The sequence below is a fragment of the Danio rerio genome, chromosome 5, assembly GCF_049306965.1.
Source record: "Danio rerio strain Tuebingen ecotype United States chromosome 5, GRCz12tu, whole genome shotgun sequence".
Classification (NCBI taxonomy): Eukaryota; Metazoa; Chordata; class Actinopteri; order Cypriniformes; family Danionidae; genus Danio; species Danio rerio.
The window spans coordinates 12270001-12294047 of NC_133180.1; the positions used below are offsets into that span (position 1 = coordinate 12270001).

The 24047-nt window shown below is 35.6% G+C and overlaps 1 protein-coding gene and 1 long non-coding RNA gene across 2 annotated transcripts in view; both read right to left on the reverse strand.

The window, feature by feature from the left end:
- Nucleotides 1-17882, reverse strand: part of cabp7a (calcium binding protein 7a) — a 59818-nt gene extending 41936 nt beyond the window's left edge. The window contains exon 1 of the mRNA XM_017356232.3: nt 16881-17882. Coding sequence (XP_017211721.1) covers nt 16881-16989 — 109 coding nt within the window. The 5' untranslated portion in view covers nt 16990-17882. The remainder of the gene's footprint in view (nt 1-16880) is intronic.
- A 1731-nt stretch (nt 17883-19613) lies between these two features.
- LOC141385762 (uncharacterized) lies at nt 19614-23676 on the reverse strand. The gene is made up of 2 exons (XR_012406739.1): nt 23211-23676; nt 19614-21699 (listed from the first exon to the last, which is right to left on the reverse strand). It is a non-coding gene; the product is annotated as an uncharacterized lncRNA (long non-coding RNA).
- Between the last annotated feature and the right edge of the window lie 371 nt (nt 23677-24047).

The window sequence follows — 24047 nt, forward strand, 5'->3', positions numbered from 1 at the left end:
CCAAAGTCGGGGAATATGTCATTAGATATAGACAACAAGATGAATGAAATATGCTGTTTAATAAATATAGTGAGATTAGATACAGCAAGAGATGCTTGATGAGCAGTCAGATGAGCAGAGCTCTCATCTGGGTAGATAGGCTGCAGCGTTTGCCCAAGAGTGTGTGTGTGGTCACGTGATGTGCAATTTCAGCGTTTTGGTGTGGATGGAGACGCTGGGTGAAACACTGGTGTGGACGCGGATCATTTTCATTCTAAAACTAAACTAAAACACACTAGTGTAAACGAGGCAATAGACAGTAACTATGTGTACATAGACATTAGTAATCAAAGTATTTGTCGTAGTCTGAATAAGAAAATAATATGATTAAGGTGTTTACAGGAGTTGCTCTTTGAATGTTCCTTTCATGATCCTGTTTTACATGTTATAGCATATATTACATTTATTTAACATCAATGCGTCACCACGCTAGCCACTTTTCGAGTTTCATGTAATTTTGGGTGTTTCATTTTTAATTTGTCTACTTTAACTGCAGTTTGGCACTTTCACTTTTATTCAGAAACATTTCAGGCATGCCCTTCATGACAAACAAGATATTGGACGCAAGGAACTGCTGGAAGTTTTAATGGACATTTTGATACCGCACACTTGTGCAGAGAATAGCGCAAAACAGCTATGTGAGCGTAGACTATCGTGTCCCAAAATGTGTCAAAAAATCCTGCACAACTGTAAAAGTTTGATTTTGCAAAACAGCATTTACAGTGGATCTTTCAGTCCATAATATTGTAGTGATGTTAACGTACTGTAAACTTAATAACTAAATCATTTTGACTATGGTATGTCTTTAAAAAAAAAAAAATTCCTTATAAACCTATTTTTGTTTCGTGTTAGCAGATAACTGTAATCCACACACGTCCGCATGCAGCAGTGCTCTCATAGTGGGAAAATGGAAACAAAACCTTTGTTGCAGCATTTATTGACCCATGTCTCCAAACAATTCTTCCTCTTTCACTTAATTTTAATTACGGTTGGCAACACAACATGGCGTCTCTCTAAACACTGTAACAGGTAAAAACAAAAACAAAAAATTTGAAAGCTATATCATGTATAATAATAAAGTTGCACCTCATTCACAATAGAGCGTGCTGATTGGTTTGAACCAACTCTCTCATGTATTAATGCTGAAAACTCAAAAACATCATAAAAATGACAAACTAAAGCCTCTGAGCGACTAAACACTGTGAGCGACTCGAAGCGGCAAAGTGAAAAGCGACCATTCATTTCAATAGAGAGCGAGCGACTTTCGGTGACCTCAGTCTACGTGAGTGACAAGGTTGGTGTGTGTCAAACCATGCAACAAAGTCAAGAATCCATCAACTTTGTGCAAATAAAAAGACTTTCTTGAGCAACAGCCAATAGGAGCACTAGTAGAGCTCATGTGATCGCCCACTGAAAATGTATCGGTAAAAAAATGTTACGGCATTTAATGGACCCTCTAATTTTTGTGGCTTAAGTCATTGTTGGGGTACTCTTTTAAATCTGGAAGCATTACAACTGATATTGAAATATAAATTATTAATGTTCAATAAGTAAAATAAGTATGGACATTGCTTTTTTGGTGGGCGGGTCAATCTTTTTAAAACACTATCGGTTGTGCTGGTCAATCTGTGCATTTGAAAACACAATCAGGTGTGTTTAGGAAAGGGGTTGGGTGGGGCGATCAATCAGTCGACAGCGGCCTCCGGAGCATTTACACGAGAGGAGCAGGTGCGAAGGGCACTCTAAAAACTTCAAAAAGCGTACACAGCAGCCTCTGGTGCATTTGCAAAAACAAAAAATGCAAAATAAAAAATATATATATATATACCCCCTGGCATGTATTTTGCCCTCTCCAGAAATGTATAATGGGTTACGTATTTAGAATGAGCCTGGGTTGGATCTCTAAAATGCTTTATCTGCAGTCAGACTTCAGGCTTAAAATAACATCTTTCCGTTTAGCTCTTTATTTTGTGCTTGGCGATGGAATAAGTAGGATGATGTCAAATTAGTAGACCTTTTTTCTTTTTTAAAAGGAAATAAACCCTTTTAGGCTAATGCAAAAGCTCATCTTCCAGGAGTTTATTTTCTGAGAAGTGCATTATTTTTTATTTTATTTACTTACCTGAAAGTGAATATAACTGGAAATGAGAAATATTCTGCTGATGGAAATGATAATTTGATTCAAATTACATATAATCAACTTGTATTTCTTGAAATATCTCTACATGCAAAGTACAAAATACACCAGTAGAGCTCATGTGATCAGCCACTGAGAACTTATTGGCAAAAATGTTATGGTAGGGCTCAACCTGTGCAGGAAACATGCCATTTTGAGTCTTGGATAGATAGTGCCCTTCCAAAATAATGTGAAGTGCCCCAGCGACACCCCCCAAACCCCTTTGGTCATTGTTGGAATACTCGTTTTAAATTTGGAAGTATCAACTTAAATCAAAATATATATTGTTGTCGTTCAATATGGAAAATAATTAATGAGATTGCATTTCTGACACATCACCCAGCCCTACTTGATAATAATAATACTTTCATAAATAATACAAGACAGATATAAAAGCACACTAAGCAATCATATATTGTATACCTTACCACTTTAGTTACATTTAGTGCCAGGTTTTGCAATCAGTTTGACTTATCAAAACATAAATGGACAATAAAAAAAATAAAATTACCCAGATGGATCTGACACAAAAGCGTAGAAAAAAAAAGACCTGAAATTTAATTTGTAATGTAAGCCTAATATCATTCAGCTAAGATGATTATTTAATGCAGTGCAAGATCATACAATAAAACTAGAACAAATGTTTTAAAGGGGTGGTCCAGAATGTATTTTTAAGGCTTTGTTGTGTTTATAAGATACAAAAGCAATGTGTGCTCATGCTTCACATTACTTTGATTATATATAGCTACTTAGCTAACATTAAAACAACTGTTATAATTTATAGTTCCTCTGAAAGGCCAACCCTCAAGAGGCTCTGATTGGTCAGCTAACATAATGTGCTGTGATTTTTGAAGTGGCTCCACGTCACGCCCTTACAAGCATGCGCTTTTGCGCTGTGTAAACAGTCCAGTCAGAGCAGCTGTTAGGAGCGTTAGCTGATTGAATTAGGCAAAAAATGAAGAGCACACAGCTGAACCTCACACCTGCTCTTTAAAATAAAATCTGACAAGTGTCTTTCCCATATATTCGGAATAAACATGTGTAAGTAATATAAAACGTTCCTATATCTTTTGCAAATCTGTTATTTGAGCTGTAGAATGCACGGAAAGCCACTGCATAGAGAGACACTGCAGCGCTGCTGAAGATTGTGGCTCTTTACAAGGGTTTGATGGACAGTTATGAATTTGTAGCTAAATTGTTAACGATGCCAAACAGTATTTCCTGTTGTTTACATCCTCGTTTAAGTCCTCGCTACAACATACCGTTAACGCTAACGCCCCATTCACACTCGCTTTGAATATTACCATTCCCATTCACTTTGAATAGGTGATGTCAGGTGTTGCCAAACTGCATTTTGGATCCGTCTGCGCCGCTTCAGAGGCGTTGCTCGCTGCAGAAGTTGGGACTAGCTCAACTTTTCAAGCGCCAACGAAAGCGTCAGAAAATCAGATTGCTGTATGCAAATACACCACCTAGACAGTGGTATATTACGGACTAAATTTCATTGGCTGTGCATGTAATAGACCAATTTTAACAAATAAATACAAAGTATGTGGCTTACAATCCACAGCTTCTGCTATTATGGTTGGAGCTGCTCCTTTTTTCGAGGAGTTTTTAAGCCGAATCCAGCACTGAACTAAGAGAGATTCTGGAAGCCCTTCTTTGTCAAATGCTAGCTATATCTATTTTATAATTCTATGGAACATAATTAAAAGTAAACTGTAAGCACTTCTCTCTTTGTGTCGTGTCCTTTGGAAGACCAAATACAGAAACAGAAGAAGCTCTGAGGAAAAAGCATTGATTGGACGTTTTTAGCTTTTTCTGCTATAACATTACAGCGCCTCTGGCCACGGCCTTTCGCTGCACAGGGTGTGTGCGCGTGGGTATGCGGTAACCAGAAGCTCTTGTGATCTCACTAGCCCAGATGTATTTTTGTTGTAGTCCCCAAACTTTGTTCACTGTAGGCTTTGCTAAGCTAACTCTGTAAAAGCCAATGTCTTCCTTTGCATTGGACTTTGAGCGTATTACATTCAGAGTTGATGTTTGTTCGCACAGCTACATTAAACATCAACTAAAGTTTAAAATATCATATCGTAGTGGACCACCCCTTTAAGAAAATGTCATGTAATTATTTATTATGTTTTCTTCAACTGAATGGAGTTATTGAACAATTTGAGTGAGGTTCTGGTTAGACAAAATAGCTGAACTCATTCTAGTCATTGCATTTGAATATCTTTATTATCTACCCATAGCCACATTTGTAATGCTAACATGGTTTTCCTAGTATTCAAATAATCAGTACTAATATTAATGAAAACATAAGTAGCTTTCATTAGTGAGAATGATGTTAGTTACCTTTATGAGCAATTTTTTTATTAGCAGAAACCAATCTTCTGTACTATTATGGCAGTAGATTAGTGGAAAATTGGCTGAATTTCCCCAGTACTGAAAGCATCTGTCAGATTATTCAGTTGGTTACGCTGCTGTCAGCCGCATCAGACAGATCTGCATCCATCAGATAACGTCAGATTCAACAGTGCAACACATTCTGTCTGAGATACATCAACCAGATTCAGCCCGCAAAACTTCAGTTGACACACATTCAAAACACCAGCAGTCAAAGTGCAGAAAACTACATACAAGTGATGTATTTTAGTTTTCAGGGTTCTTAATAACAGTATTTGCTTAAACTAAAATCTTGAATAACAGTATAGGAGACCTTACTGTCACTTTTGATTGATTTAACCTCTCCTTGATTAATAAAAGTAGTTTTGAAGGTGATATAATTATATTTCATTGTTTATATAAAAATATGAAGTATGTCAAAATAAATATTTATTAAATATATTGTTTAAAATGGTGGCACGGTGGTTAGTACTGGGGCCTCAAAGCAAGAGACCACCAGTTCGAGTGCTGGCTGGGTCAGTTGGCATTTCTGTGTGGAGTTTGCATGTTCTCCCACTGTTGGCGTGGGTTTTCTCTGGGTGCTCTATTTGCCCCCACAGTCAAAACACACGCGCGATAAGTAAACTGAATAAACTAAATTGGCCATAATGTATGAGTGTGTATAGATGTTTCCCATTACTGGATTGTGGCTGGAGGGGCAACTATTGCGTAAAACATATGCTAGAATAGTTGGTGGTTCGTTCTACTGTGGCGACCTCCAAAATAGAGACTAAGCTATAGGAAAATTAACAAATGAATACTAAATATATAAAATATATAGTCCCTCATCCCTCAAGGATGTATGTTTTTTAATAAAACAGCCAAGTAATATTGTGAAATATTACAACTTATATGAAGAGATTTTATATGGAAACTGTGATATATATTTTATTCATTAAACATTCAAAGAAAACACATTTTATAAGAGACAATTAGATTTTTATTTTGAGATCTATTTTTAATTGGTTAACCTCTGCACACCAGAGTAATACAGTTCAGTTTGTCAGTAGGGTGTGTGAAGGTTAAAACTAAATAGTTAAAAAAAAAAACGTGTACGGGTGTGTATATGTATAAGCTAAGGTCATATTTATTTTTTCTTTTTCCAATTACTTCCTAAATGATGTTTTACAGAGCAAAGATTTTTTTAACAGTATTTCCGAATATATATATATATATATATATATATATATATATATATATATACATATATATATATATATATATATATATTTTTTTTTTTTTTTTTTTTTTTTTTTGGGGTAGAATAAAAGGCAGTTTTTGAAATGTTTTATTATATATTAGTTATATATGTATATGTGTTATATATATATATATATATATATATATATATATATATATATATATATATATATATATATATATATATATATATATATATATATATATATATATATATGTATATATACACACACATATAAGGCAAGTAAGGGTAATTAAGCAAATAATGATGGTTTGTTCTGTAGACAATCGAAAACAAATATTGCTTTAGGGGGCTAATAATATTATATATTGTAAATAATAGAATAAATAAATAATATTATATACTGTTTGTTAATATATATTATACTGATTGTTTTCGATTGTCTACAGAACAAACCATCATTATTTGCTTAATTAATCTTACTTGCCTTATATATATATATATATATATATATATATATATATATATATATATATATATATATATATATATATATATATATATATATATATATATATATATTATTTTTTTTTTTTTTTTTTGGGGTAGAATAAAAGGCAGTTTTTGAAATGTTTTATTATATATTAGTTATATATGTATATGTGTTATATATATATATATATATATATATATATATATATATATATATATATATATATATATATATATATATATATATATATATATATATATATATGTATATATACACACACATATAAGGCAAGTAAGGGTAATTAAGCAAATAATGATGGTTTGTTCTGTAGACAATCGAAAACAAATATTGCTTTAGGGGGCTAATAATATTATATATTGTAAATAATAGAATAAATAAATAATATTATATACTGTTTGTTAATATATATTATACTGATTGTTTTCGATTGTCTACAGAACAAACCATCATTATTTGCTTAATTAATCTTACTTGCCTTATATATATATATATATATACATATATATATATATATATATATATATATATATATATATATATATATATATATATATATATATAACACATATACATGTATAACAAATATATAATAAAACATTTCAAAAACTGCCTTTTATTCTACCCCCCCAAAAAAAAAAAAAAAATTATATATATATATATATATATATATATATATATATAGTGTCCACAAATTCTCTATGTGGAGCTTCATATCAGAGTATGATGCCAAACAAATAAGATCAGCAGGGAAAATCCTGTTTTCCATGACATGCGTCCTCTTAAGTTTTATCAATTTCTGACTGAGAACAACAAGCTTTATTTTTTGGGCCTGTGGCAGAATATGGCTCTGTGTGTAAAACATGGGTGCATCAGTCCACCATGTGCTGCTCTTGATCAAGAGGGTTTGGCGTGATCTCAAATGGCACCCTCACTATCCCTGTGACAATGGGCTCTGAGATTGCTTTCTGAAATCCATCCACAGCCCAAATTTAATCACAGCTTTATTTGCTTCCGTCACTGCTGCCAACCTCTTTTAATGAAACTCCAAACAAGCCTGATGTCTGATTGTCATGCAGCGCCATAGAAAGAGCATGTGGCGCATGACGTCGGCTCCGGTTAACAGCTGGGTAATTCCCAGCACACGGAGGACCCTAAACATTAACTCAATTTTACTTCACAAAACTATTGTGCGAAAGCTGGTTTGTATTGAATACACATTCGGTGAAGGCCTTGCCGGTAATGGATGTTGATTCCGTTCTTGTGAATCATGTGGGTCACTGCCATAGTGAATGAATTCCAATAAAAGCTGCTTTCTGCCTGTTGTGAATCAAGGTGGCTTAAGGTAGTAAATATATATTAAATAAGAACACGCCCTAAATAAAAAAAACAGTGGACTCTGGGGTCTTTAAAATGACAAACTAACTAAATGCATAATAAAAGGCACCATTAAAGTTATTCATGATTTTACAAGGCTCTATTTCAACTATGTAAGTGCACAGTCAAAGCAAGTGGGACAGATGCATTTATGTGTGTGTCTCTGTGTGTGAATCCAGTGTTATTTTAAGCAGGGGAAAAACGGTCTGTGTATCCAGCGCATGGTCTAAAAGGGTTGTCTTTTTTTGTCTTATCAAGATATTGGTGGGTTTTAAGCTTAAAATGCATTAAACCAATCGGAGTCTTATCTCTCATTCCCTTTAAGAGGGCAATGCGATTGTGCCATGGCAGATTTGGTATTTACATGGTGGACTTTGTAAGCAGAAAATTAAACAGATCATCTACAGAACAAGCCAGATTCCACCAAAGCCCCCTGAGGTGAAGGAAGCGTGGGAGGTGGTAAGGTTTTTATATACATATAATCTTTTACATTTTAATCCTTGGGCAGCACAGCAAGAAGGTCGCTGGTTCTAGTCATGGCTGGGCCAGTTGGGATTTCTGTGTGGAGTTTGTATGTTCTCCCTGTGTTCGTGTGGGTTTCCCCCCAGTCCAAAGACATGCTATAAGTGAATTAGATTAACTAAATTGGCCAGTACTAGGTTGCAGCTGGAAGGGCATCAGCTGCGTAAAACATATGCTGGAATAGTTGGCGGTTCATTCTACTGTGCCGACCCCTAATACATAAGGGACTAAGCTAAAGGTGAATGAATGAATTTAATTCTTTAGTTTTTCATTTTTAAAGGAATGTACAGTATGTGCTGCTGCGCATCCCTCTGTTTAATAAGCAACGTTTATTTGCCTTTTGAACGAACCCTTTAAATGCAAGATGCTATCCACCAAAAACATGGACAGTCTAAGAGCAAATTGTCATTTTTACATTTATATGTACAGTCTTTATAAAGTCACTCAAATATTGATGTAAAAAAAAGGCTAGAGTTATTCACCAGTTTAGTGCAAATCAGGCTAAAAATCTGTCTTAAGGCCCGTGCACACAAAGATGTTTTTTGCTCGCGTTTTCCGTCGACGTTTAACGCCTCATGACAAAATAAAGGGCGTAAATGTGATCATGCACACCAACATACAAAACGGCAAGGCGCAAAAGCATCATAAACATTTATTTTTTTTATTTGCTTGGGTTTGAATACAGAAAAAGACGTCTCGTAAAACGCTGACGATAAACACAAACGAAAAGCATCCCGGTGTGTAGAAGCCTTTAGTGTGACCAAATCTCAGATCAGCAGAAAGAATCAAAAGGCAAGACCAGGGGTGCTCAAACTAGTTTTTCACATTAAAGGCCAAAAGCTAAATATCATTGACAGCAGTAGGCCGAAGATAAATATACCAAGCTACTTTATATTACATTAAAGTTACTATGGGTAATTTCCTAATTTATTTTATTAGACTTAAAAGTAAATAGAAAAGATTAATTTAAATCATACTAACTAATGCAGTATAACATTTAAAATAGTAACTTATAGCAATAAAAACAAAATCACATTTATACGATGGTGGATTTCAATAATAAATACGCTAGTCAAGCAGAATCCGCCTTTGCCTTGATTTGTCCTCTATCCGTTGTGTGATGGTACAGATGTCACAACTTCAAAACGGTCGGTCTGCTTATGTACATTTAAACTAAATGTGATTATTTTACACCATTTAATTATCTTTTAACAATAAAACAAACAAGGTTACGTTAGATTTGAAATGAGAATCTTCTTCCTCTCATTCTTCCTCTCTTCTCAGATGGGTTGGCCCTAGTTTGGGCATCCCTGGGCTAGACTAACTTTGGCTCAGGAGCACATTATGAGGACAGTGAGCTGGTTCAAAGCTCATGCCAGCGAGAAAAGCAATTTTAATTCCTTCAGGAAAATTAATAGGACAAATCAACACTGTAAAAAGCGATTAGTTACTTCACTTAAAAAATAAAAGCAAACTGGTTTCCTTAAAAGTGACAAGTTGACTTTAAACAGTGAGTAAACCCATTCTAACTTGCAACTGTTGACACTTTTATAAAAATCACACGCAGGGTTCATTTACTTAATAATTTTAAGGTAATGATTGAGCTCCCTTATTTTAAAGTTTAAGAGTTCAAACTTCGGAAGATTCGCAAGATCCTTGAGCCCAGTGCTCACTCCCGTTTCATCAAGAGAAAGTGGAGTCTGAACTTAGGACTGCACCCTGTCCTGAATTAATCTAAGAAACAGGGGAAGGAGTAGGGGTGGATGGGGAGATTCTTCAAGATGAAGGTGACCAAGGTAAGGAAATCTGGTTGTTTATGTACGTTTGGATTTATCTGATTGGCAAATCATATAATAGCTGATGCAGGACCACTCATGGTCAATCATTACCATGTTCCCCTCGAAATTAGTTACTAACTAATTACTTTTTACAGCGCGCTCATTATCAAACTGTGGAAAGGCTGAATCTAAAGTGTGCAGAAGTACAGTATGTGTACGTTGGAGGAGGAAGTGTCAGCATTTGGCTTCTTCTATAGTTACATGCCAAAGTGAATACAAATGCATTCAGCAACAAGCAGATCCTTTCCTGCATTCATCATTCATCACACAATCAGCCAGAAATCTTCATGCAGGACAATTAACCCGATCATCACAGAAAATGGGTAAAGACATTCCTGGATGCTGAAGCCATAAAGTTTTGTTGTGAACTTTCTTTGTAGTACACTACAGTTACTGTGTTTTTGCTGTTCTACTTCCATAGTATAGACGCAACTAAAATACTTTTAAAAATAATCTAATATTTATAAAATGTCAGTCTAAGGCACTCAAAAAAGTGAAAAAGCCTATATAAATATATATATATATATATATATATATATATATATATATATATATATATATATATATATATATATATATATATAAACCCTGAAGCAGTATGAATATTTTCCAGATGCACTGTATTCAGGGTGGTGTACTGGTTTTATCTTACCCGTCAGATTATGCTACCAACACTGTATTTGAATGGATCCAAGGTTAGGTTTAGGGACCACACTCACATCAAAAATTACACTGGTGGTAGCACAATATTATGGGTAGCATATTTTGTTAAAAGAATGATACCTACTTTCTTTCTGGCAGTTAGGGAAATCTGATAAGATGGAGGAAAAAAAACTCAATAAAACACTGGGATACACCAACATGAAGCAACAACTTAGTTTTTCATCAGTTCTCATCACTGCTTAAATACAGCTGAATGCAACCCAATGTAAGCTACTAATCTTTTTTTTTTTTTTTTTTTACAATTTTGAATCAGAATCAAATCAGATATTTTTAAGTGAATCAATCTGGAGGAAACTGAGCCAGTCTGAATGATTCATTCACTAATCTGCTCCTTCACTCATTGATCTGACACAGAAACAGGATTATCAGTGAATAAAGACTTACACTGAGGCTTGATCTTCACACAAAGCTTTTGTATAGCCTCGGAAGACTTGGAAAAGAGAACACAAGTCATCTGGATGAATTGAAAAGATTTAATTCATTCATTAATTCTATTTTTTTTTCAGAATCAGAAGGTTAAGGTGTCCAGCGTGTATGTGCATACAGTCAGAAGATAAGGTCTTATAAATCTGACTGACTTTAGACAGTCAAACTATTAACTGTGAATAATAATTTATTCTTCGAGCTTTAGCCACGGATCTTAACCTTATTGTTCACTGTAAAAAAGAATGAGTTTATGATGAAATATAACTTGCTAACTAAAAAAAGGATGCACGGAGCGAGCTCACAAATTACATCTTAATTTCTGCCCCCAGCGTGCCATCCAAGTTCAAAGCAAAATACAGAAATCTGGCTCAAACTCAAGACTCACAAATAAACAACCGCGTATCCTAAAGGATGAGAATGAACATGGCCTACTTCATTAGTGTGGACCAAAAGCTGTTTATTTGTTTGCTGTGCAAATCTGTGTAGAAGCAAAACTGCTGTGTCTCTTTCATATATTCAGTCTGCCTCGGTGGAAATGCAGTGTTTGATCTGTGATGTCCACAAGTGGCACACTTTTCCTTCACAAACATGTAGGCACATTTTCGAATAGATTGACTGTCATATACACATGCACACAATCATGTACTACAGGAATCATCCATATGTGACCTTAAGTCTCTCCCGTCAAACAATGTTGTATTTAATTGACATCTAATATTAGAGGTTGCACCGACAATGTCAATTTTAATTTTATAGCACTATTAAACTCAACCAAAGGTTGACCAATGTGCTGAACAGAACAAATCACCAAGAGAAAGATATAAAATTATAGCTAAAACAAACAATTCTCACTGATAAAATGCCAAATCAAAACCATAAGTATTCAACCTACATTTAAAAACAGACAGAGATGATATAGATCTAATACAGAGGGACAGAGCATTCCACAAGGTAGGACCAGCTACTGTGAAAGCATGATGACCCCTGCATTTCAGCCTCAACTTTGGGATGAATAACAGTCTCTGGTTAGATGACCGAAGAGACTGATCAGGCTGATGTTCAGTCGACGATTTGACTAATCAATTTTAATGCTTTGCCGTGACGCTTTCTGATTGACGTCGACTATTCATGCTGCACAAATCACGTGTTTTTTGACCTGAACTACATGGCACCATCACACACTAAGGTGGTTCACTAACTGAAACCGCCCTCGGATTATTTAAATTCATTTTTAAAATGTTATTTTTCTTATATCAGCGTCAAATATTCATTTTGAGCGAACTTTAAATTGTAAAACAGATGCCAGTTAGGTCTCTCCAAATCCGCTAGAGCAGAAGATAGCCAATCACGTTTACACAACGAAGAAAAAGTAATGAGATTTGGCTGCTGACCTATACGAATCATAGACGTGGACATATTTTGCGAATAAGCCTCGAAGTATGAGGAAACGGAGAAGTGTGCAGCCGTAGAGGTGTGACAAACTTCATAGCGTGTGTAAACATCATCCCAGGTGAACGTGGTGAAAAAGTCCAGCAAGGAGAGGTCTGATAACCAAGATGAGCCAATAATTGTGAAAAATACCTGACTTGAGCAGAATTTTGAGCAGCTTTCTAGTGCCACCATCATAGTGGTAAAATTTGCATCAGAGCAAGTCTCTGAATAAGGCTTAAGGTTATAGCCTAGTCTTTTGTCTTCCTTGCATTATGTTGTTATGAAATAACATTACATCTGCACTAAAATATTTTATATTGTTAAATATATTATATTGTTACTAGAACGTTTAGTGATCAATGTGTTGACTGCATTTATTTAGCAAATTATTAACGAAATGAAAGTGCATTTGTTTTGCACTAAAATGAGTCATTAGTAATGTTCCACTGTTTTTGCAACGTGTTATGAGCTATATATATAAAATTGTATACAAATTGTGGCATGTGCAAAACATTTGCATCTTTTGTTTTATTGATGACGTCACCATCGATTAGTCATTGTCGACTTGATTTTGATAACATAACAGTCGACTTCCAAAAATTTTAAGTTGTTCAACCCCTACAGGGTGGGCCATTTATATGGACAGACCTTAATAAACTTGTTGGGAATTTTAGGAAAAACAATTGTGTGTTTGGTTTTAAATGTAACTTTATTCTTTCATGAGTTATTTACAAGCCCCCTCACATATACTAATGTGCCACAAACAGGACGTTAATATCATCAACCATTCCCATTTTACTAAGGTGTATCCATATAAATGGTCCACCCTATTGACCTTATTCTAAAATGCAGAAGTGCGCCTGTTTTCGCGATTGTCTTAGAACTTCCGATTCAGTCGCCTATGGGAGAAATGACTAGGAATAATAAACGGCAGAAAATGGCCAAACTACTTGCTCAACAAACAAATGTTTGCATGACTACACAGACCAAGTAGCATAATATAATAAGAAAATATTAAATTGCAACATCAAGCAGCGTGACGAGCAGTTGTTAACGTCAAAAAAATGAATGGAAGTGAATGTGACCGGAAGTCGCGAGACAAAAAGATTCAAATGGCAGCGCCCACTCGACAGCTGAGAATAAGGTGAATACAGTACATCAAAACGTAGACAGCTTGGCTAAAGGCTAAATTTGGACTGTCAGTGAAAATCTAATAGACATCTAAGATTAGCCCAAAAATAGACTAGTCGTCAAATAGACAGATTAGACAGACTTTATATTTATTCATTTATTTCTGTCTATGACTAGTCTAGTTTTAGCCTATTCTTAGACATCTATGCGATTTTCACTGACAGCCCAAATTTAGCTTTGTTTTAGCCAAGACGACTATGTTTAGACATCTATTAGACATCTTTTAGACATCCTATAAAAACAAAAAAGCTTGCTGAGCTGTAGCACCTTTTTTTTAGCTTTATACAATCACTTTTCATACAAGACTTTTAACCCTCGTGCACTGTTCAAATTGACTACCCTTTTGTTATGTTCAGGATGAACACAACCACTGAAAATGCTGTAAAAATGCATCAGATAAATATTCTTTCCATTTTATTTTTGCATAAATCTGTTAATTAACCTCAGTCCTGATCAAAACTATTAAATGTTTTTAAAAATTACAGGATTTTAATTCTTTTATTGCCAAATTCATACATTATGTCACTGATTTGGTGGAAAAAAACACACACAAAATGATGCATTTTCAATATAAAAGTAATTTTTTTTTATTTACCTTTTACCAGTCTTTGACATGTGAATGATTAGTAACAACATCGGCTTTGATGCATTTAGATTTTAATTTTTTTCTCCCTAATTTACTGTTGGTGGCTGTTTTTGCCCCATTGACTTCCATTATAACCACATTTGAGGGTGCATAAATACAGTCTTTGTTTTTATTTACTCCATGTAGTTCTGAGCACTAAGATGCATATTTTGATTTTCTCAGACACATCAAGGTAAGTGCGTAAAGGTCACTCAGACACACGCTTTAATTTGCCTTTATACTACATATAAAATCCAGAAACTAAGCTTTTTGCAAAAAAAACAAAAAAAAAACAAACAAACAATCAATAAAAAGGTTAATGGTTAATTTTACCTCTTCCTAAGATCAAAAATGCATAATTATATGGTGTCATGGTTTTGTAATCAACAAAAATGTGGTTATAATGAAAGTCAATGGGGCAAAAACAGCCACCAACAATAAATTAGGGAGAGAAAAAAAGTGAAAATTAATAAAAAATACAATGCAAAAGCAATGTTGTATCACATGTCCAAGACTTCGATACAATGTTAACAAAAAGAAGTTCACAATTACTTTTTATAATAAAAATACATCATTTGGGGTTTTTTTTAAACCAAATTAGTGACATCATTTATGAATTTGGCAATTAAAGAGTTAAAATCATGTAAGTTTCTAAGAAATTTAATAGTTTTGATCAGGAGGGAGGTTGATTATCAGATTTATGCCAAAAATACAGAAAAATATTTATCTGCTGCATTTTTACAGCAGTTTAATTCAGTGGATGTTTTCATCCCGAACATAACAAAAGGTTAGTCAATTTGCCAAATGCTTTTTCAAAGCATTCTCTAAATATGTGTCAAAACAAGATTTATGAGCAAAAATCATTCTGCTAGCAGAAACGGAAAAAAAATGTAATGGCCAAATTAAGACTCAAAATCACCTCAGAGTTTATGAAAATACCACCAACAGTATGGTACATAAGGGTTAAAGGTTAGAAGAATCAGAATCAGCCTTGATATTTTGGTTTTTATTTAACTAGACATACAGATAGAAAACATGCCTTGATAAGTGGAATAGTAATGAGGTGCTGAGATACCCAATTAAACCTTAATCACAAAAGATTGATCTGGAAAGACACTTTGAACTGAGCCGACAATCACACGATTAGATGGCACTCGCAGTAATAATGCGTTTGATGGAAAACTAATCGAATAAATGTGTTTGATTGAACATTTTGACATTTGCCATTTTACATGCTCACATTAAATAAGCATTTCTAATTTTGCAGTTAAAAACTTAAATGGAGTTAATTTTAAATGTTTACTTCATGCAACCATGCACTCGCTAAAGTATTTTTAAAAACATATATAAAAAGCATGGTATTATATAAAGCATTTCATGGTGGTGGAAAAACAGTATTTTGTCTAATTTTCTAAAAGCCATTTGTGTGGTCTTTATTGAACATGTAGACCACAATGAGGCTACTTCAAATTACAATTTAATGATTTTTTTTAATTGGATGCTTATCAAGGTAAACCACTATAAATCGTGAACCTGCAGGTCTGCAGCATTGCACATTTAGGATGTCTCTCTAGCTGACGCATCCTCTTCATGTTTTGTGCCTCCGTTTGAAAGATGAAGTGTACTGAATAAGGGAGACTTGCAAAATCTAATATTCCAGGACCAATATACACCAACCAGCAATTAGTAGTGCAAATATATTATAATCTTTTTTTGTGTTTGTTTTTGTGAGGTTGGTTGATTGGCTCAAAATGACTTGTTTTCAGAGTCATAATTCCAAATGAGAGGTCAACATCAAAGAACGATCTATACCAATAGCAGACCTGTTCTCCATAAATCCCAAAGTATGTTTTTTTTTTTTTTTTTTTTAAATCAGTAAGGCATAGTAATGTGACTGTGTTCAGGAGGACACTCATCAAACTTTCTGACACAAGATCATGGAAATACTGTGTGAAACTGCAAGCATTTTTACACTAAATATGATCAACTTGAGGAAGAGTTCATATATTCTGATTCTATTGGTATTTGCGCTTTCACACAGTGAAAACTGTCAGATTGATGCTAAAGAGATGTCTCAACTGTATTAACCACTCACAGCTCTTTCTCCTAGCTTGTGTTAGACCAACTTTCCATAAATCACAAAATCAGATTCATCTTCTAGAGAAACATTTAAGTGAAACTGGCTAATTGTTGCCAAACTAAAATGAAAAATGATAACATTTTTCACCTACATTACATTTAATTCAAAACTGGGTCACTGAGCCACGGAAGAGAATGTGACAAATACCGAACAGGTGCGCAGAGCATCGACCCACTGAAAGAGGTTGAAATACGCAAAAAAATGAAATAAAACAAAATAACTTGTCATTTCATACAGTATACAATTAAACATGGTAATAAAAACACACACTCACCTTCCACCTCATCCTCAGGTAGGTTGACCGGTGCCCGGTAAGACAGAATATCAGGAATGGTGCAGATCCCCCGGTACATCAAAGTGGAAGTCACCGGATGCATAGGCATGTTTGCGTTCTGTGTTGACCAGGACGTGTACAACGCTCCTCATATATATGATTAACTGTCCAGTAACTTTTCACCCCAAATCAGATCGGAGCGAAAGCCTCAGTGAAGATCGATTCCATGGAAAGGTCCGACAGTGCTCTCGCAGCGTGCGCTATTGCGCAGCCCTCTCCAAGAAAACAGGTGTAGGGAAGTCTTCACAGTCACGGGTGCTTTGGATGATTTTTAGGTTAAGACCATCAACATATAAACTACGCAAAACCACCCGGGTTTTAATTTGTTGTAAAATAATGACCGTGACTCCGAATTACGGCGGCTCCATCAGCGGTTAGCGCAAGCAGATCCACATAATCCACGAGCTCAGCTCACTCGACGCTTATCAAACAAACGCGCGTTTTTTTTTTCACTGCGACAATGCACGTGCGGGTTAGAGAGGTGGCGAGGATCGAGTCGAGCTCCAGGTCGTTATCCTGTCATGTCCACCCGGTTGTTTGCAAACCGCAGACCTTCAAACATGCACTTGTTGGACAGCGTGTGCGCGCCGCCAGGAACAACGAGTTAAAAATGCGCTCTACGCGTGTGTACTTCTTGTGAGCTTAGTATCTTTTTTACGCGATTCAAATCCCTGTGGCAAAACGGGGAGAGATGGCAACGATAGACTCAAACTTTCCAGCTAATCACAACATGCCGATTGAACGAGCCGTGCGTGTGGAGGCGCGGTGTCCGGGTTTCCTCGCCGTGGATCTATATTTAGTCTGGAGGAAAGCTGCTGTTCTCCACGAGGTGTTTCCCGCCGCAGGTGCAGCGAGGCGTTCACGTTTACCTTCAGTTCAGCAGCGAGACGGAGCGTGGCGGAGTGGAACAGCCTTGACGCGTTTTTAAAAGTTGCTCTGCTTGTTTGTAACTTGACAGGCTGTCTTATAAAGATGCTTCAGTCTGACGCATGATGCCTACAATGACTGACGTAAACTTTTATTTAACACATGTCCTCCAGTGTTGATTATAATGTCTCTCTCTCTCTCTCTATCTATCTATCTATCTATCTATCTATCTATCTATCTATCTATCTATCTATCTATCTATCTATCTATCTATCTATCTATATATATATATATATATATATATATAACATTTTTTTACATAAAACTCATTAATAGGAATAGGTTATTGAGTCTTTATTTGTGTAAATGTGTGTGAATATTGAGTTTTTTATTTGATTTCAGTAATATTACCAAGTATGATTTTTATTAGCTTTATTATATAAGAGACTTGCTTAGTTTACCAATTAAGTGGATCTAATTCGACTTGTATTGTAATTGCTAAATAAAAGTAAGGGGATTTTCAAAATATTATTTATTAAGCTTTTAGTTATAGGACATTCCAAATAAATTTGCAGATTTTTGCACAATTCTGCACAGATACAGCAAAAAATGTCAGCAGATTCTGTCTGGCCCTAGTTATAGGTTTTTACTCATGGCAGCTGATTTAAGATGTTTTTCTGCTGGTCATGTGGACCACAATGGAAATAAACCTGTGGCTTTTTGTGTATTTCATCCTCTACGGCAGAGGTCACCAATCACGTTCCTGGAGGGCCGGTGTCCCTGCAGGTTTTAGCTCCAACTTGTCTCAATGCACCTGCCTGGATGTTTCAAGTAGTGAGACCTTGATTAGGTGCTCAGGTGTGTATGATTAGGGTTGAAGCTAAAATCTGCAGGACACCGGCCCTCCAGGAACAAGTTTGGTGACCACTGCTCTACGGTTTTGAAAATATGTATGAATTACTCTAATTGGACTTGTTTGTATATTTTTGTTAAAATTGTCAAGTAAAATCCATCAGTCAATTTGCTGGTCCTATACTGGTCCTGACAAGCTCATGACTAGCATGAACCAGCTTAAATCAGCTGCAATGTGTCAAAACCTACCCCAAACAAAACACGTTTCCAATGAATTCCTAAACAATTAGCATAATTTCACAAGAACAGAATAATAATAAACTGAATAAGTAAACTGAATTAGATCTTCAGACCGACTGCAGGTGTAACTCCTTGATAGAACAGTCAAGGGGTTAAAATTGACAATACTTCCAGTTGCTTTGTCTGTTTTTGCTTTATTGATGCTAATGCTCATCAATAAAATGCAAACGCCAATCTTCCTTTAACTTAAAACCTGTTTTAACTTATAACCACAGTGGAATGAACCAACAATTACTCTGGCAATTGTTTTACCCAGCAGATGCCCTTTCAGAAACACTAGCACTGAGAATACAACCCTCAGTGCTGGGAAAAATCGATGTAATTTATTACACATGCACTGATTTAAAAACAATTAAACTTGTAAAACTCATTCTTGATCACATTTGATGAAGATTGATGATCACAGTGAGCTGAACAGATCTTTTAATCTCAGTAGTTTTGCGCACGTCCTGTGTTGTTGATATGATTATACATGTTACTACAGAGATATGTTAATATGCGACTGTCAATCAATTCAGTCGGTGGGAAAACCGCAGTCCTACATCAAGCCGCGGTCAGCCTTTTCACACGTGTGAAAATTTGTAAGAAATCAACGAGTAACAGATATTGTGTGTAAAAATTCGCAAGAAAGCAGCATAAAACTGACAGTGCATAAAATTCATAAAGCAGCATATAATTAACCTTGCATGTAAAAATTTGTAAGAAAGCATCATATAATTGACATTGCGTGTGAAAATTCATAAAGCAGCTTAAAATTGACATTGCTGGTAAAAATTCGTAAGAAAGCAGCGTATAATTGACATTGCGCGTGACAATTCCTTAGAAAGCAGCGTATAATTGACAGTGCGTGAAATTCATAAAGCAGCAAATAATTGACATTGCGCATGACAATTCTTTAGAAAGCAGCATATAATTGACATTGCGCGTGAAAATTCGTAAGAATGCAGCATATGATTGACATGAAAATATGATATGATTGCGCATGAAAATTCTTAAGGCAGCGTATAATTGACATTGCCAGTGAAAATTCATAAAGCAGCGTATAACTGACATTGCATGTCAAAATTTGTAAGCAGCGTATAATTGACATTGCATGTGAAAGTTCATAAAGCAGCATATAAACGACATTGCGTGTAAAAATTTAAAAGAAAGCAGCGTATAATTGACATTGCGCAAAATTCATAAAGCAGCATATAATCGACATTGCGTGTGACAATTCCTTAGAAAGCAGCGTATAACTGACAGTGCGTAAAATTTATAAAGCAGCATATAATTGACACTGCACGTGATAATTCTTTAGAAAGCAGCATATAATTGACATTGTGCGTAAAAAAATTGTAAGAAAGCAGCATATAATTGACATTGCGCATGAAAATTCATAAGGCAGCATATAATTGACATTGCATGTCAAATTCGCAAGAAAGCAACGTATAATTGACATTGCGCATGAAAATTCAAAAGGCAGCATATAATTGACATTGCGTGTGAAAATTCGTAAGAATGCAGCGTATAATTGACATTGTGCGTGACAATTCCTTAGAAAGCAGCGTATAATTGACAGTGCGTAAAATGTATAAAGCAGCATATAATTGACATTGCACATGACAATTCTTTAGAAAGCAGCATATAATTGACATTGTGCATGAAAATTTGTAAGAAAACAGCATATAATTTACATTTCGGGTGAAATCTCCTCAAAAAGCAGCGTAAAATTGACACCGTATAATTGACATTTCGCGTGAAATTTCTAACAAAACAGCATATAATTGACATTTCACGTGTAATCTCCATAAAAAGCAGCGTATAATTGACATTTTGTGTGAAAAGTCGTAAGAAAGCAGCATATAATTTACATTTCGTGTGAAATCTCCTTAAAAAGCAGCGTAAAATTGACATCGTATAATTGACATTTAGCGTGAAAATTCGTAACAAAGCAGCGTATAATTGACATTTTGTGTGAAATCTCCTTAAAAAGCAGCGTATAATTGACACTGTGTGAAATCTCCTTAAAAAGCAGCGTATAATTGACACTGCGTGTGAAAATTCATTAGCAGCATGTAATTAACATTTCGGGTAAAAATTTATAAGAAAGCAACGTACTATTGTACATCACGCTGTGGTCGGCCCCAAAATCGTAGGGATTTGTATCCTACTTTTAACATCAGGAAATTTAAGACTTATTGTCTTTATCACCCCAGTATGACCGTGGACACACTATACCTACACACGGTTCTGTCTTAACAGCTTCCAAAAGATGATTTTCATCATAGGTACCCTTTGAAGCATCATAAGCCACAAAGCAAACCAGCTTATACAAGCTTATACATAAAAGGTTTGTTTCTCCAAAAATGTAATGACTTATTGATAAAGACTGCTGCAAATGTTTCGTATTTTCCCTTGAATAACCCATTATTTTTTGGATCTTGTGTGTATAAGCATTTCTAACATTTTCTGACCCTGATATAAACAAGCAAAGAATGCACAGACAGGAACATGTCATGAATGAGAAACAGCAGCGAATGAATATACAGTATTGTTTATGAACGCCCCCCAATGCTGCATTCTATGTGCACACAAAAACTCCTCTCCTTCATTCACTCTCATTCATTTCAGTGCATACATTTCTCCACAGGCAACCATGATTCCCAGATCCCCCTTAAACAAAACAGATGTGAGTGGTGTTTTTCGCAGAGCAGGGACAGACTCCATCTCCTCTGGCATCTCTCGAATGGAAACTCATCTTTAAAAAAAAAAAAAAAAGAAATAAAAACACATTCAGTTTGATAAGCGAGTTACTGCTGTTCATGAATTCAAAGGCTTTGTCAGATTGGCCCAAACAAGACAGACTAAAAGCATCACATACACTAGACAGCATGCCAACCTTTCAGAAAAAAAGATGCTTATTATTTTTGCATGTGCAGGTGGAAATGCAAAGCGCTTTGCAATGCAAACATATTAATCAAAAGATGCTTGGCAGGGTGGAAGTCATCCACTGCACACTAATCTCTCTCAGTGTGGGTGGTGCGTCTTTCCACGCTTTTCCAGATTTCTGACATACAGTTGAAGTCAAAATTATTAGCCCTCCTTTTTTCCCTTTTTCAAATATTATCCCAAATGATGTTAAACAGAGCAAGGAATTTTTCTTCTGGAGAAAGTCTTATTTGTTTTATTTAGTTTTAGTTTTAAAAGTAGTTAAAAAAAAAAAAAAAAACATTTTAAGGTCAATATTATTAGCCCCCTTAAGCAATATATATTTTTCGTTTGGCTACAGAACAAACCACTGTTTTACAGTGATTTAACCTAGCTAAGTGTCATTAACCTAGCTAAGGCCATACTCACACTAGGTACAGTTGCCTCGAACCGGGCCAAAGCACGCTTGTCCCCCCTCCCGTCTCCCCCGACGGCCCCCACTCACACCACAATCGGGCCTGGGCACGCTTACATCATCGATGCTGCGCTGTTCAGTAAGAAGTGCCTGTCACTCAGCAGCACAGTGGAGATTTCTCTAGTTATATTGTTTCAGTCGGTTTGATATGCAGTAACATGCAGTCAAATATTTCGCCAAACAGTTCTTAGGGATGCGGTGACACGCAGTCAGATATTTCGCTGAACAGATCCGCCACTTTTGGCGCTCATAAACAATCATAAAGCTCTCCTGCTGCAGGAATGAGGAGGTCTGCTGAAGGCGTGCAGATGTCGTGCAGTGAGGGGTTTGCGTATTTAATAAGCTACGGCAGGTTGCGTTCATTGAACAGTAAGATTGATTAATAAGTCCATATGAAACAGTCCCTTAAAAGTCACGTCTTGCTTTCAGTTTCGGGCTTTGGCGTGTTTTGCATTCACACTACAAACGTACCGCGCCCAAGTGAGCCCAAGTGAACCGCGCTCAAGCCCACCTCTTCCAACCGGGCCAGGCCTGAGCCCGATTCAGCGCACTCACACTTCTCAAATGATCCGGGAAACGGGCCTGGGCACGGTACGGATGGCATAGTGTGAGTAGGCCCTAAGAGTCATGTCTAACATGTGGTACAAGGAGGGGAACAAATGTGAGGATCCCTGCAGCCCAAAACCATTTACTCACTGAAGCTAAGTGGGGCTGAGCTTGGTTAGTACTCTTTCTGAAAACGCAGCCCTATATACATTTCTAGAGATCGCAAACGATGTATTCAGAGGAACGTATGGCTGCATTTCGTTTTTAAAACATTGGGGTATGACGCTGCTATCTTTCACGCTTACCAGCTGACCGCTTACCTCCGTGTGGACGACTTTTCTGCTGTTACCAGTTTGTCCAGTAGTGCGCCATGTATGTCAGCGGACTTAGAGAGATGTAGAGAGGAGTTGACTCCGATGATGGGGTTCGAGTCCGATAAAAAATGGTTCCAGAAAGCAAATAAGACAAAAACAGAAGCCAAAAGATAAAATAAACAAGTGAATAACAGGGTGAGAATGTGGTAAAATCTAAAAATGTGGTAAAAATTAGGGGAGGGCTTTTCTTTTTCTGGATTGCTTTTTAAAACTGTCGATTAGGTTTAGGGAAGTGGGTAGATGCTGGTCAATCGGTGCTTTTGAAAACACTATTGGTTGGGTTTAGGGAAGAAGGAGGGTGGGTCAGTCGATTGAATCTATAGAGAAAAAATATCTATAAAGAAAGAGAATGTTTTGAGTTTCAATGCTTGGGCCCCATACCTGGAATTGCTTAGGGCTCCCAAGTCTACCCCTGAAAACAAACAAACAAACAAACAAACAAACAAACAAACAAACAAACAAACAAACAAACAAACAAACAAACAAACAAACAGGGACTGTTACACTAATCCTGTAAATTGCACTTTAAGCTGAAGACCAGTGTCTTGAAAAATACTTTATATAGTAAAATATTATGTGCTGAAATCAGTTATTAGAAATTAGTTATTAAACCTATTATGTTTAGAAATGTGTTGAAAAACAAATCTTTCCATTGTACAGAAATTGGAAAAAAAAAAAAAAAAAAAAAAAATATATATATATATATATATATATATATATATATATATATATATATATATATATATATATATATATATATATATACAGTATACAGGGTGGGCT